Here is a 16,868-nt window from a genome sequence, read left to right on the forward strand (position 1 = left end):
CACCTGCCAACAGAAATATCTGGCGTCACAAACGACAGTCAGGCACACCACAGGAATCACAATGCTGTGAAAAACACCAAACTACCACACTAATAAAAGCACCAACCAAATTTATTAACTTTGCTTATACATTCTAAGTACTTTTGTCCTTAAAACAATGATGTGGGCTTCATCAGAGATGAAAACATTATATCCCACAATGCTTTTATATTTATAAAAAACCCTCCCCTGTCCTTACATAGTCATTAGTTAATTAATAATGAATGGTACACCATGAAAAATAAATATGAAGAATCAATAATAAACACACAAAAGTTGACAAAGATTTAATTTACCCACCCTTCAAACATATAAAACTAAAACCACAATTTACCAAGTTAAAAAGAGTTAACCAGCCTACTAACAGTGATCTATTATCGAAACTAGATTATTTTAAACCATTGTCTCCTGTACCATGTGTCCTTAATTGCAACTGTAAATACTTAATTTCCAGTTTTATTTTCCATGCCCCCATCTTGCATTTAGTTTTTTGTATTAGATGTTGTTGAACATGTCCTTTGTGTTGCTGAATATGTCTCCACAAAGTGTTTTCGATCTTTGACTTTAATCCCATATGCATGTTCATAAATTCTATCTTTAAGAGCCCTTTTGGTTTTACCTATATAAAACATGGACAGTTGCAACACAATGCTATATAGACCACTCTCTTAAAGAATTACAATATGAATAACTATTTACTGTACCATATCCTATAATGTTAACATCCTCACCTTCCTTGATAACAGGATAATACTTACACCTCCCATATTTATACATTCCTGTTTCCCCCCACACATTCCCAGGAACAGTCCACAATCTTTCTTTGTAGTTCTTAATATACCAGTCCTTTCTGTAAATTACACATAGGACTTCTGTGACCACCTGTTTTTCAATCCTGCTTATTTCAAAAACCTTTCAATTTTTCTCCATGATCTGCCTAATCATTCCTGCATCAGCATTATAGGTTAACACTAATCCCTAAGTATGCTTTATTTTGATATTTGTATTATTAGTCTAATTGATTTGAGACATCTCCCCTTTTTGAACCCCTGGATGGGGGAATAAAACTCCATAGATCTTTTAGTGTATACTTCTGAGAAAATATAGCTAAGAAAACTTTCCTTTCCCTAGTGATAAAAAAGATCTAAGTTTTCCACTTTCATTGTAAAATAAATCAGCTTTGGAAACCATTCGTGCTGATCTGACCAGCTGACCTTTTATCAGGGCTATTTTTTGATGTTTAGGGTGACAGCAGTTAAAGTGCAATAGTGTATTGGAATAGCTAGGCTTTCTATAAATATTAGATATAAACTCCTATGAAACATCCTTTTGGATTTCAACATCTAAGTATTTTAAAATACTGTATGAAAATTTGATAGAAAATCTTAAAAAAACTACTACTATTGTTGATATATTGAAAAAACAATCTATCAATCTAATATCTATATCCCTATAAAATAAAACTGTCATCCACAAAGCAACCATATAAGGCCCAACAGTTCTCAAACCTGAATTGAACATGTGTGTGTGTTCCCAGTAGGCCATAATATAATCAAAAATGGGGGCATATATTTCCCTCAAAGCTACCCCCATTTTTTGTTTATAAATGCTACCCTCAAAGGAATATACAGTTGTTCTCCAAAGCAACCTCCATGAGGGTCCTTAAAACATTGATAGTATTGCTGTCAAAAACCTCTAATATGTTTAAATACTCAAAAAAATAGTTCACCCCTACTTCATGGGGAATAACTGAAAAAAGATCTTTAACATCTATAGTAACAAACAAAATATCATTTGCAAACAGATTCATAGTAACACTTCTCAAAAAATCCCAAAAATCCTAGTAGATGTGATTTACATGTCTCAATACATTTTTAACTTAACGTCAATATATTTTGCCATACCATGGGTTTTAGAACTCTTAGCATCACCAATATGTATCAAAGGTGGATCATACTTATTTGTATGTATTTTCAGAATACCAAAATGCCACAGATATGAAAATACTCAGTTTTCAAATATATTCTGACACTATAATCTGACCCTGCATAAGCAGCTCATATAACAGACTTTCTATTTTGCTGTAAGCTATGTTTAATTGGTTTCTAGAGATCTCCTAGTATTGTTCAGACATTAACAAACTCTCTATCTTAAGATTATAATCAAAGGTTTTCATGGTCACCAGGCCTCCACCCTTATCCTGTTTCATTAACCTAATACCTTTATTACTAAAGATATTTCTTAACAGTTCACCTTCATCTCTGGTGAGGTAATTGGTCTGGTATGGTCACATAAAATATGTCGAACATCATACTAACATAACCACTCAAACAGCAATATAGCAGGATGTAAAGATGGATTTTTAAGTACTAGATTTCCTCAAATTATTTCTATACTCAGTATTGAAACCATTACCAAAAAAATAAAACAGAAAAATGTAACTTCCTGGTATGAAGTTTTAACTCAATCAATATAGTTGCAAGATTTGCTTTTCTAGTGGTTACATAGATCATAACTTTTCAAACATATATGCACGACCACTAGAAGCATCTAAATAACTATAATTATAAATGTTGAAATGTGTTTATTCATAATGATATTGATTAACTTTGTGGCCAGTAACTCGTGTCTCTCCCATTCCTCTCTCTCTCTCTGTCTCTGGTGTCTCTGTAAACCCCAATTCTTCTCCCTCAGAGTACATTGTATGATATGGTAAAACTAAAAGACCCCTTAAAAATAGACTTTATGAACATATATATGGGATTACAGTCAAAGATCAGCACAGCACTTTATAGAGACATATTCAACAACATGAAGGATGAAAAAGATATGAGGGGGCATGGAAAATAAAACTGGAAATTAAGGAATTATAGTGGCAATTAGGACACATACTACAGACCCTATGGTTTAAATGATGTGAATAACCAGTGTACTGAAAATCTGTCATCTAAAGCCACAAATTTACCAAGGAAAAAGAGTTAATGCTTGAAGGGTGGGTAAATGAAATCTTTATCATCAATTTTTGTTTATTATTGATTCTATATTGATTTATCCTGCTGTACCAATCATTATTAATTAATTAACTAATTCACAGCATTGTGATTCCTTGGTGTGCTTGACTGTCATTTATGAAAACTAGATACTTATGTTGCCAGGTGCTGTCTCTGTCAGGCTGGTCTATGTTTTTGTAGATGTTTTCTTTGGTTAGGTTAACTGCAGAAACACCCAGAGGAGTCACTAGGCTGTAAGGAGTTAATTCCTAGCCAGTTGTATTGGTCCTGCCTCTTTAGGTACCTAAGGGGTGGGTATTTAGAAGGTATAGAGTAGTGAAGTCATTCACTTCAGTTGATGTATTCAGAAGTAGCCCCCATCCCCAATACATATATATGTGTCTCACCAGGTCAGCAGTCTCCACTGGATCCTTGATTTGTTCCCTAGAGACACATCCCTCATCCTTTTCAAGAGAAAAGCAAAATAGGGGTGCCCCATTATTCATCTCCCTATCTAGTTCACTACCCCAGTACATGAACCTCTAATCAAAGCCAAGTGATATATGTTGCATCCAGGAATCCATCCCTTTATACCAACCATATCACTCAATGAATTCATAGACAAGAAGCTTAAGTGACAGAAGTTTTGCAATATACAAAACAAAACAAGTATGTTGCCCTTACTATGTGCGTGTAAAACAGACATTATCAACTGGACAGTGTAACCTTGTAAGTTGTAACAGTTGGTTTGTGTAAAGAGCATGTAAAAGTCATTGCATATTATATACTCACCTTTTCTCCCTTTTTTGTTACTGTAATTCTTTACTTTTACTTTGTTTCAGTTTTTATCATGTTTTCAGAATATGGTTGTCTGCCTCTGCCTCCTATGTTCTCTGAAATCTTATTTTGCAAAATAATGCAGTGAAGATAGCCTATGATTGGTATGTATATACCTAGCCCACAGGGTTACAACACAGATAGTGAAGACAGAATTATACATACACATTCATAGACAAGAAAATGCAGAGGCACTCAGCAAAGCTTCTCTAAAATTCTATTGTGTGTGTGTGTGTGTGTGTGTGTGTGTGTGTGTGTGTGTGTGTGTGTGTGTGTGTGTGTGCGTGTGTGTGCGTGTGTGTGCGTGTGTGTGCGTGTGTGTGTGTGTGTGCGATATGACCAACAAAGCCAGTGTTAGTTAAGGAGTACGAAGCATAACTGGTATTTTAAGTAAATAGCTGGTTAGTTAGTATCATCCTACATTCATCTTTTCTTGTGTGTGTGTGTGTGTGTGTGTGTGTGTGTGTGTGTGTGTGTGTGTGTGTGTGTGTGTGTGTGTGTGTGTGTGTGTGTGTGCGCGTGTGTGTGTGTGTGTGTGTGTGTGTGTGTGTGTGTGTGTGTGTGTGTGTGTGTGTGTGTGTGTGTGTGTGTGTGTGTGTGTGATATGACCAACAAAGCCAGTGTTAGTTAAGGAGTATGAAGTATAACTGGTATTTTCAGTAAATAGCTGGTTAGTCAGTATGATCCTGCATTCATCTTTTCTTGTTCTTCTTTATTCATACAGCAAGTGCCTCCAATACACCATATCCTGTGGCTCCTTTAGCGAAGGTGACATGTACTGACTGCACATCACTAGGAGGGTAAGTATATCACAGAATAGTTAGATATGGGTTATACTCTACTTCACCTTTAGAAAGTAGGAAATAAGGAAATAATTCCTGGGTTTAAGCTGTTTGTATTGTTTTTCTAGTGTCTACTTTTAGCTTTATGGCCCTTTTATCATAATACCTTAACATTACCCACCAAATGTGATTAACTATCATTAATTCTCCTTATGGTCATTTCCAATGCTCCTTCTCTGCTGCCTAAAAGTGATACACCTACAAGTAATGGATAGTAAATGTATGTAGGTACAATGAATATGATAGAGCAAAATTAAAACTTATGAAGCTCTGAGTACATTATTGCAAATATAGTCTGGAGTCAGGCATACTGTTTTAAAATGTTGTTCAGTTTTTTGTTTTTTTTTTTTTTTTACTTGAGGAGCAAGTTCTTTCAGTCCCCTGGTTTAATGCATACATGACATACGCGCCTAACAGCTGATTTCCAGTATAAGCCTGTCAACTGAATCAGGAAGCTACACCACAGTGATATCTGCCTGAGTCAAGCAAACTTTCTCATCAATGTATAGTGCATGTATGCTTTGAGATTCAGAAAATAAACATCATATTTTCATTCCCAGCAACTGTGTTATACATGATACAATATGTTATAAAGTAAATTAATATAGTTCCTCCAAGATGTCTGCACGCTGATCAACAGCTTAATTTCAGCTCCTCCAGTGTGAGAAAAGAAACAAAGATAGAGGACAGTAACTTTGCCAAGTTTAGTAAATTCAGTTACTGGCTAGTAAGTACACTATCTGGGTGCCGGCAAAAAAAGAAACTTTTAGAGTCTGAAAGAAAATCAAACAGTAAAGGTGAAGAGAAACCACTGACTGGGAAGAATCCAGCAAGAAAGCAGTTTAGCAAAAAACAGCTTGACTGCCTGCTTTGGTGCAAGACATGACTTCCAGTAATCTAGAGGAAAATATAAATCAAAATAAATTGAAGAAAGCTGGAAAAAATGGAAGATACTTTAAACTGTTAATCAGATGAACTGATAAAACTGCAAAATTTGGAGGTCAAAATGAAGAAAAGGATCGCTGAGTACAAGACTGCTCAAGAAGAGCTTTTCCCAAACGTGGTAGGGTTAGAAGACAGAGCAGACAGATAAAACCTGAGAGTTTTTTTCTTCCAGAGAAACTGAAAGAAACAGACTGTATTAATTTTATGAAATCACAACTAAGCAACTAGACTGCTATTCCATAACAGGATTTGTTAATTGAAAGGCACATTGCATGTATGCTCCAAACTTGGCTATGAGAAAGCAGTCAAGACCTGTATTAGTAAAAATGCAATCATACAAGAAGAAAGAGTTGATTCTGACAAAATTATGGCAGAATGGTAAATGATTAAAAATTGGAGACTGTAGAGTATTTGTGGGGAAATGTTTATTCACTGTATACCAGACAGAAGAGAAGCAAATTTATCCCGGCAATCAGGGAATGTTTAGAGGTAGGTATGAGATTCAAGCTATTGCATCCAGCTGTCCAGATCTCTTCAGAATATTTCTTCCTGGATGATCAATCATTTTTTTATGCAGAACAGGCTAAGGAGGAAACACAAAAGTCTGTCCAACAAAAAGTGAGCCAGCAAACAGAAGGGCACTGTGCTTCTTATTCTTCTGATAATAAACCTCATAGATTGATTTTCTAGTGAAACGTTTTTTCAATGTCCCAAAGGAAAAAGCTTGAAAAACAAAAAAAAATGGGAGTTGACTAAAATAATCAGGGGTTCCTTGGACTTGAGCGCAGTCTGAAGTTGGAAGATGGAGATGAATAGGAAGAAGACCCGCAACCCTAGAATTAGTTAATAAGGTGAGATTACAAAGCATTGATCAGATTTGTGAAATATGGCTTTGCAAGAAAAAGGGGAAAGACTGGAGTTTTGTTGACTTTTTTAAACTTGTTCAGGACTGAAAAAGTATATACCCAACTTCATGTCATTAATGTTTGGAAGGACACTAAAAGGAAAGGGAAAAAATAGCCAACTTTTTTTTTATTTTTAACAGTATTTGTATAAAACATTTCATGATATAAACTGTGTGTTATGTATTTGTTATTTTCAATTATTGCTTTTTGTGGTAGTTACTTAGGTAAGCAAGTGCTTTCTTTTTCATCTACTTTTTTAGTTTTAAGAAATGCTGGCATTACAATATAAAAAGAGAAGAAAAGCTGGACAAAAGCATGTTTAAGTTAATATGCTGTAATATTGGGCTGTTCAGATGGGTGGTGTAAAGTACACAGATAATAATATATGTAGAGCTGATATGATTTTTCATACTTTTGCATAAGTGAATATCTGGTTTAAGAGCTTTGGCTTAATCTAATATTTTTTTTTTTGCTTAAGCAAGTAATTAAGACAGCACTGAATGTAAGGAAACATTTTCCCTTAGCAAGTAAATGTTCAGTTTTAAGTCTGTAGATGAGGGCAGATGTGTATTTTATTCTTTGGTTTCCATGAAGACAAGTTGACTGATATGCAATAAAAAAGCCAGAGTGCCTTTTTAAGAATAAAATGTAATTTTTTTTGAAAACATACAAGCTTGTTTTCACATTGGGGATAAAGATAAGACAAGAACAGAGAGCAATTTGTATAAGTAGGAGCCCAGGCTTCATTGTGCTTCTTAGCATGGATAACATTAATTTTAGATTAGGTTTTACCTGTGTGTGCAGCTGTTGATTTGGGACAAGATGTACATAGCTTTTTTTCTGTTTTAAGTTAATAGGTTCTGGGAGTGTTCAGAGGGTGTGTTTGTATTTTTCTTTTTTTTTTTTTTTTTTTTTTTTTTTTTTTTTTGAGGGTTTTCATTAAAACAAAAAGTCTTGTAAAATGTGACATATGCAGATGACAAAAAATAACTGTAAAAGGTCATCCTGCCAAACAGCAGTGGGTGCATGTAACATAAAAGCTGGAATTATACAGTTAAAAAGCTGTCCTGTATAATAGGTGGGAAGAATAACTAGTTATCATAATGGCTACACTAAATATTATTTTGGAATGTGAATGGCCTCACAGCTATAGACAAAAGGGAAAGCGTATTGAATGTTATTACGAAATGCAGAGTGCAAATAGTTATGCTGCAGGAGACACAGTCTGAAAGAAATGAGCATGTGAATTTGTTAAAGAAAGGAATTAAGGAGGATATTCAGCAGAGCACCAGAGATAAAAGAAAAGGGGAATACCTATACTAATTGCTACAGCAGTCCCAATAGCAATAGAAGGGGGGAAAGATAATAATGGTAGATTTGTGGTAGTAAGGGGCTACTGGCAAGGAGTAAGCATCACACTAGCATGTATTTATATCCCACCTATAGCTGTTATTATGGAGATTAAGAAAATTTGGGGAGGAATAATCAGATTTCAGCTGGGAAAATTACCTAATAGGTGGGGACTGGAGACTGATTTGCAACAGTGAAGATGTAACTGGGATACCTTGAAGGGAACATATAACAAAACAGGGTAGTTTCTGAATTAATTTATGAAAATATTTGGTATGGAAGATGTGAATTTGGTAGTAGGAACTCAGAATTTACATTTTATTCTCCAAGATACAATAACTGGGCACAATAACTACACTGGACAGAAATTATATTGCACAGGAGCATGTGCATTTAATTGAAAGCTTCAACATACATCCAATAACCATTTCAGATCATGCACCAATAGCTAAGATGAAAATGTGGGGTAATGCAGTAAAATGAGACAGTGGCATGTCCCCAAACACCTGTTAAAAAGAGAAGAATTTAAAAGGCCAGTGGGATTTATTTGAGAGTTATTAGAGAAGAAACATTTTTTTTCAGACGTTATAGCTTGTGGGTGGATAAAATGAAAGTCAAGTTTAAGAATGGGATTTAAATAAGAGAAAAGGATATGGTTAAGAAGAAATAAGAATCATTTAGAAAGGCTGACAAAGGTTAAAATAATGCATAATAAAGGGAATCGCACAGAACAAGAAGAGGTGCAAATGCAGAGTGCTAAAGAGAAAATAAGGGAGTATCTGGATTATATGGATGAGTTTTAAAAGATTGCTGTTTTTTGATAATAACTCTAGAACACAAAAACTTTTAGCACAGTGACTTAGGCAACAGGAAATGGAAAGGGTTGTTGCTAAAGTTAGGGAGCCTATAACAAGAAAAATAACCAGAGATTATGTAGAAGTATTAGAGATATTTTGGAAATTTTATGAAAATTTATATCATCTTCTTTTTCTTTTGGCTGTCCCCATTAGGGGTTACCACAGCAGATCATCTGTTTCCATTTCTTCCTGTCCTCTCCATCTTGCTCTGTCACACCAACCACCTGCATGCCCTCTCTCACCACATCCATAAACCTTATTTTAGGCCTTCCTCTTTTCGTCTTACCTGGCAGCTTCATCCTTAGCATCCTTTTCCCAATATACCCAGCATTCCTCCTCAGCACATGTCCAAACCAATGCAATCTCATCTCTTTGTCTTTGCCTCCAACCCATCCAACCTGGGCTGACCCTGTAATATACTTATTCCTAATCCTGTCCACCCTCATCACATGCAGTACAAATCTTAACATCTTAACTACTTGGGCAGGGACACAAAGCACTGGTTGGACAGAGTGGATGCTGGAGGTTTTGGTTTGACCACTCAGCTGAGATCTTAACCCTATAGCTGTGCCAGAGGGAGTCTTATTGGGGATCTGTAAAAAGAGGGAGAAACCAACCCCAGACTGACTGATCTCTGTGTGCACCTAAGGGAAATTGTACTTTATTGTGTGTGTACTTGTCATCCTCCCAATGTAAATGTCCCTCACTGGTGCTAGTGGTGAGGACTGATGCTCCTTGATTACTGGGCCAGTGCAGCGGCATCATAGCATCTTATAGGGATGGTAAGTAGTCACTCCATTCCGGCATCTTGTGGAGAAGCAGGGAACTGTGGGTCAAAATACAATTAATGTATAATAGAAAAAGTCACTTCATTTTGGCATAACAGGTGTTTCAATCAAAATTACTTTTAATAGTTTTAACATAGATTAGTCCATGTGACTTTCAGCTTAATCCAAACATGGAATTGAGGCAGTCTAGAAATAATAAACTTGCACCAGGTAGATTACCTTTGGTGACATGAAAAAGAATGCAAAATGCTCTCACAATAATCCATTCTGTTATTACATTCCTTGAATATGAACATATGTGTTTACAAAATTATATTCCACATAATCCTAGTACATTTAATCCCCTTTGCACCACATCTTGAAATGTTTGAAAAGTTATGTGAGTTAGATATCAGACATATATTGAGCAAACTGAACCATTATAATTTTTGTAATATGTCTGTATCTGACATGTTATTGCTTAATGAAATTTACAGTGATGGTAAAATAATGATTATGGAACCAGACAAGGGGGGGGGGGTTAGCGGTTATGAATAAGGAACATTATTCTAGTCATATGAACACTTTGCTCATGGATGACACCTATAAAGAGGTGTTTCGTAGGAAAATTAATATAGCTCATTCTAAAAACTGATTTATTTTTGGAAGATATGCTATTTCAAGAACAAGTAAGTATGAATTTGATTATATGTTCAACAACTTTATCAACAAGGCCCTGGATGAGGGAAAGTCAGTGCATACAGCTTACCTTGACTTGGCCAACGCCTTTGACACAATCCCCCACTTGATCATCATCAAAAAGCTAACACAACTTTACATAAATCTCTGTCCCATCAGGTGGGTTGCTAACTGTCTCAACGTTAGGACCCACAAGGTCAAAATTAGTGTCCCCACCTCTCACGGGAGACCTGTCACTAGTGGTGTTCCCCACATATCTGTCCAGAGACCCCTACTGTTTTGCATCTACTTCTCAGAGGTCCAAGCAAAGAGGAAAGGTATGTGGCTGACCAAGTTTGCGTACTCCACAAATGATGTTAACATACTACAAGAGGGTCTCACAGCAACAAATGACTGGTGCCAAAGTCATGGCCTTAAGTTAAATGCAAAAACTATATTGTACAATTAGGCAAAAACATGGCCCCTACTGATTACCACATCAACAACAGTCCCCTGAGCACACAACCTGTAGTGAGAGACCTGGGAACTCAGGTTGACAACAATCTCCCTTTCAACCATCATGTATTGGCAGTGGTCAGAAAAGCCTTCTACTTGGTTCATCTCGTAAGTGAAGGGGATTGCATCCAGAAAAAAAAGGAGGTTATTACCACTCTGTACTCTTCCCTCATTAGGCCAATAATTGAGTACAGTGCCCTGTTTGATATGCACCTCTCCATACACCTGCACCAGCTGAAAGGGCCACAGAAATACCTCAAAAATAGATCTATGGCCTCCAACACCTGTCCTATGTGGACAGGCTCAAATCACTATCACTGTACTAGGTATTGCACAGATTGCTTAGACGTGATCTGTGTCTCACCAACAAAGGAATATCGGACTCTGCCCTACTAGAGATGCTCCAATCCACAAGTCTAACTCCTCGCGCATTACCCAATCAAAAGGCCTAAATCTAACATATGGCATCAACAAAACTTGCTGGAGAGACTGGTTTGTCTCCCAAAGGCTGCCTTGTCTCTGGAATAGAATCCCCATATATGTCAAACAGAGTACTTTGCTGACTCTCTTCAACCGCAACCTTGATGAGTGGATGGGAAACCACAAAATTGTCCCAGGAATTCCACCTATATCCCTCATTAGGGGTGACAGGTGCTGACTGAGGTTTCTTTTTTGGAAATAAACTCTTGGCTAGGCTTGTAAGGGCCCCAGGACCATTAGCCTAGTAACCTCCTATGATCCTATGACTCAATTACTTCAAATCAGTAAATATACTGAACATCAAAGAATAGTTTCACAAAAGCTCAGCAACTTTGGAAGGGCAGTTTTATGGGTCATGTCAAAAACTATTTGACAGAGTTTAGAGGTAACACTTATAACTTCAGTTTGTGACATTTAAAAGGGGAAACAAGTTATACAAGACCTTCTTTTATTTTGTTAAGCAATGGAAATCATAAGTCAGCAGTGATTCTGAATATATGAAACAGAACGATTAAAATTCCAATTCAATATGCAAAAACACAACACATAAAAGCAAAAACTTTGAAAATGGAATGATTACAAGAGTGTATATCAAAATAATTTCACAGGGCTGCACTAATTTATAGAAATTGTGTATGTTGTTTTTGTCAACGGCTCAAAATTAACTTGCAAAATAAGAAAATAGTATATAAGCAATTTAGAAAGAGCAATAAAAAACATGAATATAACTCCTGCAGAGGACAGCTGAAACAAAAACTTGAAATGTTTAAGACATGCAAAACACATAGTCTAATATAGACCTTTCTACTTCTGTCAGATATTACATCAAGAGTACAGAGTAACAGGAACAACACAAGTAATTTGTGGTAGGGCAATGCTTCTACCAGATTTCCAGCCTTTGTCCCTGTAAGCTTAAATCCTGTACTCATTTTCCTGCCTAGAACAGTCCCTAGGTTACTTAAATGGTCATTTTTCCTGCCTAGAACAGTCCCTAGGTTACTTAAATGGTCATTTTTCCTGCCCAGAACAGTCCCTATGTTATCTAATGGTCCTCATTTTCCTTGCCTACTACAAAGACATACTCTGCTTCTCAGTAATTCCCTGAAGTAGTTAGTTCATTGTTTTCTGCCAAATGGCTTGAGGATTTCATTCCAAAAAATAATTTTATGGCACTATAGCGGTCCTTTGCACATATTAATCATCAAGAAAATCTTAAAAAAATGATTCTTCCATCTGGAACTCCTTGCTCTTACCCAAGACACTTTTACATCCATCAAAACCTGGCTCGCTGATAATCAACTAATTCTAAATCTAAAAAAAACTAAACTTCTACTTTTCCTTCCTAAAACACTGGCAACACACAAATCCACTTTCTCTATTACCTCCCTCAACAATACCACTATCAGACCAGAACCCCATACTAAATTACTTGGTGTTATCATTGACTATGAATAAAAATTCAACATACATATCCATCATTGCATAAAAAAAACACCAGAAACTTGGTCTCCTGAACCGTAACCACAAACTGCTTTCACCTTCCACCAAACCCTCTCTGGCCCTGTCTCTCGTATTACCTTGCCTTTTTGTATGCAGCTCCAGTTTTTACTAACCTTCAGTCTTCACTTCTCTCTAAACTAGAGCAAACATACAATAAAAGAGCTAGATTAGCCTCTAATCTTCCTTACAAATCCCACCACTGCCTCGCCCTTAAATCATTTCAATTGCCTAAATTCTCTAAACAGTTGTTTCTTTCTCAACTGCATATCACACACTCAGTTCATTATAATCCCACTTCCCGTCCCTCCATCTCTAATATTGTATATCTATATAACCCCCGATGTCAACTTCGTACATTTGACAAACATCTTCTTGACATTTACAAACTGTCAAAAAATATTGGTAAGTCCCTGTATAAATAATCTGTAGCTCACACCTGGAACTCCCCTCCACTTAAAATAAGAAGTATCCCGCGTAAGTTCTATTTCAAACTACAACTCAAACACTACCTTCTTAAGACCTGGTCCTGCCCTTGCCAAGCTCCGACCTAATCTCTAACTGATTTCTTCCTAAATGCTACTTTTGATTACTTAAGTTTTTCTCTCTTTTTATCTACCTCTCTTTCTTGCTCTTCTTTACAGTATATCTACAATCAGGTTCTTGTAAATATTCCTACTTGGGGATTATCCTGCCACTATTGTATTCGATTTTTTTAAATTTATATATAAATATATTGTCTTTGTTGATTTCTTTTTATGTAAATGTTTCTTGACAATATTACTATTGTAATTTTTAGTCTTTGCATTAATGACTGTTTTTTGGCATGTCTGTAATTGTAATTGGAGCTTTTCTCCCTGGGTCTCCACTGAAAATGGGCCTTTGGCTCAGTTGGACCAACCCACTTAAAAGACAATAAATAAATAAATACATACGTAGCTTACACAAAGTTAGCTAAGAGTGTTATCTGATTATGAAATCATGATTCCTGTACTAAACTATATTTTCTGTATTTATAATGTTTACATAGCTTGTGGCATAGCAGTGTAAAGGGCAGGTTCCAGTGCATATAGGCATAATTCAAAGCTAGCTGAAGGTACAGAGTTCCTAGAGGAAAATTAAGACATTAGAAGAGAGTTGTTCTTTAGGTTAAAGAGAAAATATAGATGATTCAGCCTAAAAGGCTTACTGAATGTAGAAATGTAGTTTATTGGTTAGTGTATGCTAGTATATACTAAATATGTATATAGTATTTGAGGAGATTCCATCTTTGGGTACAAATTTAGGTAATGTCCTGATGCCAGAAATGGGTATTTTTGGCTCTGCTTTGAAATATGAGTTCTGCAATGGATGTGCAGGCTCTGATTTCAATGGACAGGTCATCCCATATTTTAGAAGCAATGATATAAAATGCCTGATGTGATATGTACAGTGAGTTTACAGGTCATAGGAGGATGAGTGGATTTCTTAACCAAGAATGCAGAGTATAGGGTGAGGCATAGCTAATTAGCTTAGAGGAGAGGTTTTGGGTACTAGTATTACTGAGTAGCTGGTGTAGGAGAGAAAGGAAGAAAAAGTCAGACTGTTCATGGATGGAGAGACACTTCTGACATGCAAGGGAGAAGCAATGATGTTCTTTGTGACGGCAAAGTAGAGTGAATGCACATATTTTATTTCAGTTTCTGCATGTTCATAGGTAGGTACTAGGCTATCGCGGCCCGAGGACCTATGTAAGCCTATCCAACAAGGTTCCCTGGCTTACGCCACCCAAGATAGTTATTTTCCTGTGCCACTATCGAGCAGAGACACAGAAGTAATCCCCGGGGGTGTATTTCCTATTTCCCATCCACTCATCAAGATTTTTCTTGAAGAGTGCTAATGAAGAACTTTGCTTGACATAGATGGGTAGCCTGTTCCAGAGTATGGGAAGTCTCTGGGACAGGAATCTATCCCTCCAGCATTTAGGTCCCTAGACAGTGTAGCTCAGAGGGTTTGGGATTTCTTTAGGTGTAGCATATCCAACAGCTCTGGTTTGACATAGCTTTATATGTTAGGCAGAGATCACCTCGGAGTAGGCGATATGCTATGGAGTAAAGCTGGAGTTTTTTGAGATGGTCAGTGTAGGGCATCTGTTTGAGGCCAGTAATCTTCTTTGTGAGGTACTACTGTGGCCTTTCATTCCAAAAGTGGCATTGTACTCTATAATGGGTCTAATGAGTGTCAAGTAGTGGGGAACAATAACCTCTTTTTTCCTGGATGAGAACCCTTTTATGATGAGCTGTGCCACGTAGAAGGACTTCCTGACTACTGTGGCGATGTCACTATCAAAGGACAGACTACTGTCGACCTGGGTCCCAAAGTCTCTTATCACACATTCGGTGTTAAGTAGACTGCTATCTATGTAGAGGTTCATTGGTACAGAGTTTTTACCAAAGAGGATGGCAATGAACTTTTTGGCATTGAGCTTGAGGCCATGGCTCAGACACCAGGCATCTCTCCCAGCGAGGCCCTTCTGTAGGATTTCCACATCATTTGGGGACTCGACTATGGTTCCTAGTTTGCAGTCATCTGTGAACTTCATTACCCAGAGGCCTTCTGTGTTAGCCTGTACTTCAAAAAAGTAGATACCAAACAGGAGAGGTCCCAGGACTGAACCCTGTGGTACTCCACTTGTCACTGGTTTGAGGTCAGATTTGGAGTGTGCAACTTTTACAGTATGGGTTCTGTCAGTGAGCCAGTGGGCAACCCATCTTGTGATGTAGGGATTTATACCTAGTTTAGTGAGTTTAGCTATAATTCCAGAATGGGGGATGGTGTCGAAAGCCTTGGCGAGGTCAAGATAGGCTGTGTGAACTTCATCGCTATTGGTGACTGCCTCAAAGACGTCGATCAGGTTCAGGAGGCATGATCTGCCTTTCACAAACCCGAACTGGGTGGGATCCAGAGTTTGGAGGTTACCAATGTCTTTGTTTATGAGTTCCATGATGATACGTTCCATGGCCTTGCAGACCAGGCTCGTCAGGCTAATAGGGCGATAGTTCCCGGGATCGCTGGTGGCTCCTCCTTTGTGGAGTGGGATAACTGTTGCTGTACGCCATTTAGTGGGCATAAAGCCTGATGTGAGGCTATGATTGAACATGGTGCTTAGGTGGGGAGCCAGTTCATTCTGAAGTTAAAATGCAGCCTGGGATGTTGTCCGGTCCCATGGATGTTGAGTTTTTGGCTTTAGAGTGTGCAGCTTTTACCTGCGTAGTTGTGATTACAGGAACTCTGCATTCTTCCTGTATAGATATGAGCCCTTTAGGGGGTGAGGGGGGTAAAGTTAGCACTGAACCTATCTGCCAGGATGTTGCCAATATCAGTTGGTTCTGTAATTTTCATGCCGTTGTGCTGTAACGCAGAGCAGATCTGGGTGTTGCCATTGAGATTCTTGCCATAGCTATAGAATGCTTTGTGGTTGTCCTTAGTATCAGTGGCAATTTTTGTTTTTGTAGCTAGCTTTGGAGGATCTTATAAGGGATCTCAACTTCTTACACTCATGGGATTTTACTCTCTTTTGCAATAATTTCTTCCTTCTGTTGTACAGTTTGTTTATGGCAGGGGACCACCAGATTGGCTTCCTTTTTTTGGAGGATAGCATCTTGGTTCTGTTTGGGATAGCACGATCCATGCACTCGTGTAAGTGCTTATAGAGTGCATTTGTGTAGGATTCAGCAGTCGTAACTGTATTGTCCATCTGCATGGGTATCTGAGTAGCATTTTAATAGAAGAATAAACTAGCAGGGGCAGTCCATATTTAAGATGAGGTCATAAAATGCCTTTGCTAATTGTGTTTCTTCATTCACAGTTTAGAAATCTTGAGTTGTTTTGAAGGCATAGGTAGTCCCATTTATTTTAAATTTTAAAAGACATACACATGACCTAAAAAGTATACCATTTTGTTGTTCTGTTACAATCAACTTAATATGAGTTGTAGTAGAACAGATATCAATTCCATACCCTAAAAATATTGCCATAAATTGTACACCAAATAAAATGCCAAACAGAAATAGTTTTCTAGTATCCTAAGCAAATTTCTTATATTCTCTATGAATGCAGCCCAGAAGCTCCTCTGAAAACTGTCATAAACTCAGCAGTATTTATTTGGTCAACAAAATAAACTAAG

General features: G+C 37.2%; 1 protein-coding gene across 1 annotated transcript in view; it reads left to right on the forward strand.

Moving 5' to 3' along the window:
* The window catches only part of LOC122811422 (von Willebrand factor A domain-containing protein 7-like), a 405,726-nt gene that overhangs the window by 4,392 nt on the left and 384,466 nt on the right, over positions 1-16,868 (forward strand). The window contains exon 2 of the mRNA XM_044083258.1: positions 4,591-4,666. Coding sequence (XP_043939193.1) covers positions 4,591-4,666 — 76 coding nt within the window. The remainder of the gene's footprint in view (positions 1-4,590; positions 4,667-16,868) is intronic.

The sequence above is a fragment of the Protopterus annectens genome, chromosome 9.part0 (genome assembly GCF_019279795.1).
Source record: "Protopterus annectens isolate FY-2018-M chromosome 9.part0, PAN1.0, whole genome shotgun sequence".
In the NCBI taxonomy this organism is placed as follows: Eukaryota; Metazoa; Chordata; order Ceratodontiformes; family Protopteridae; genus Protopterus; species Protopterus annectens.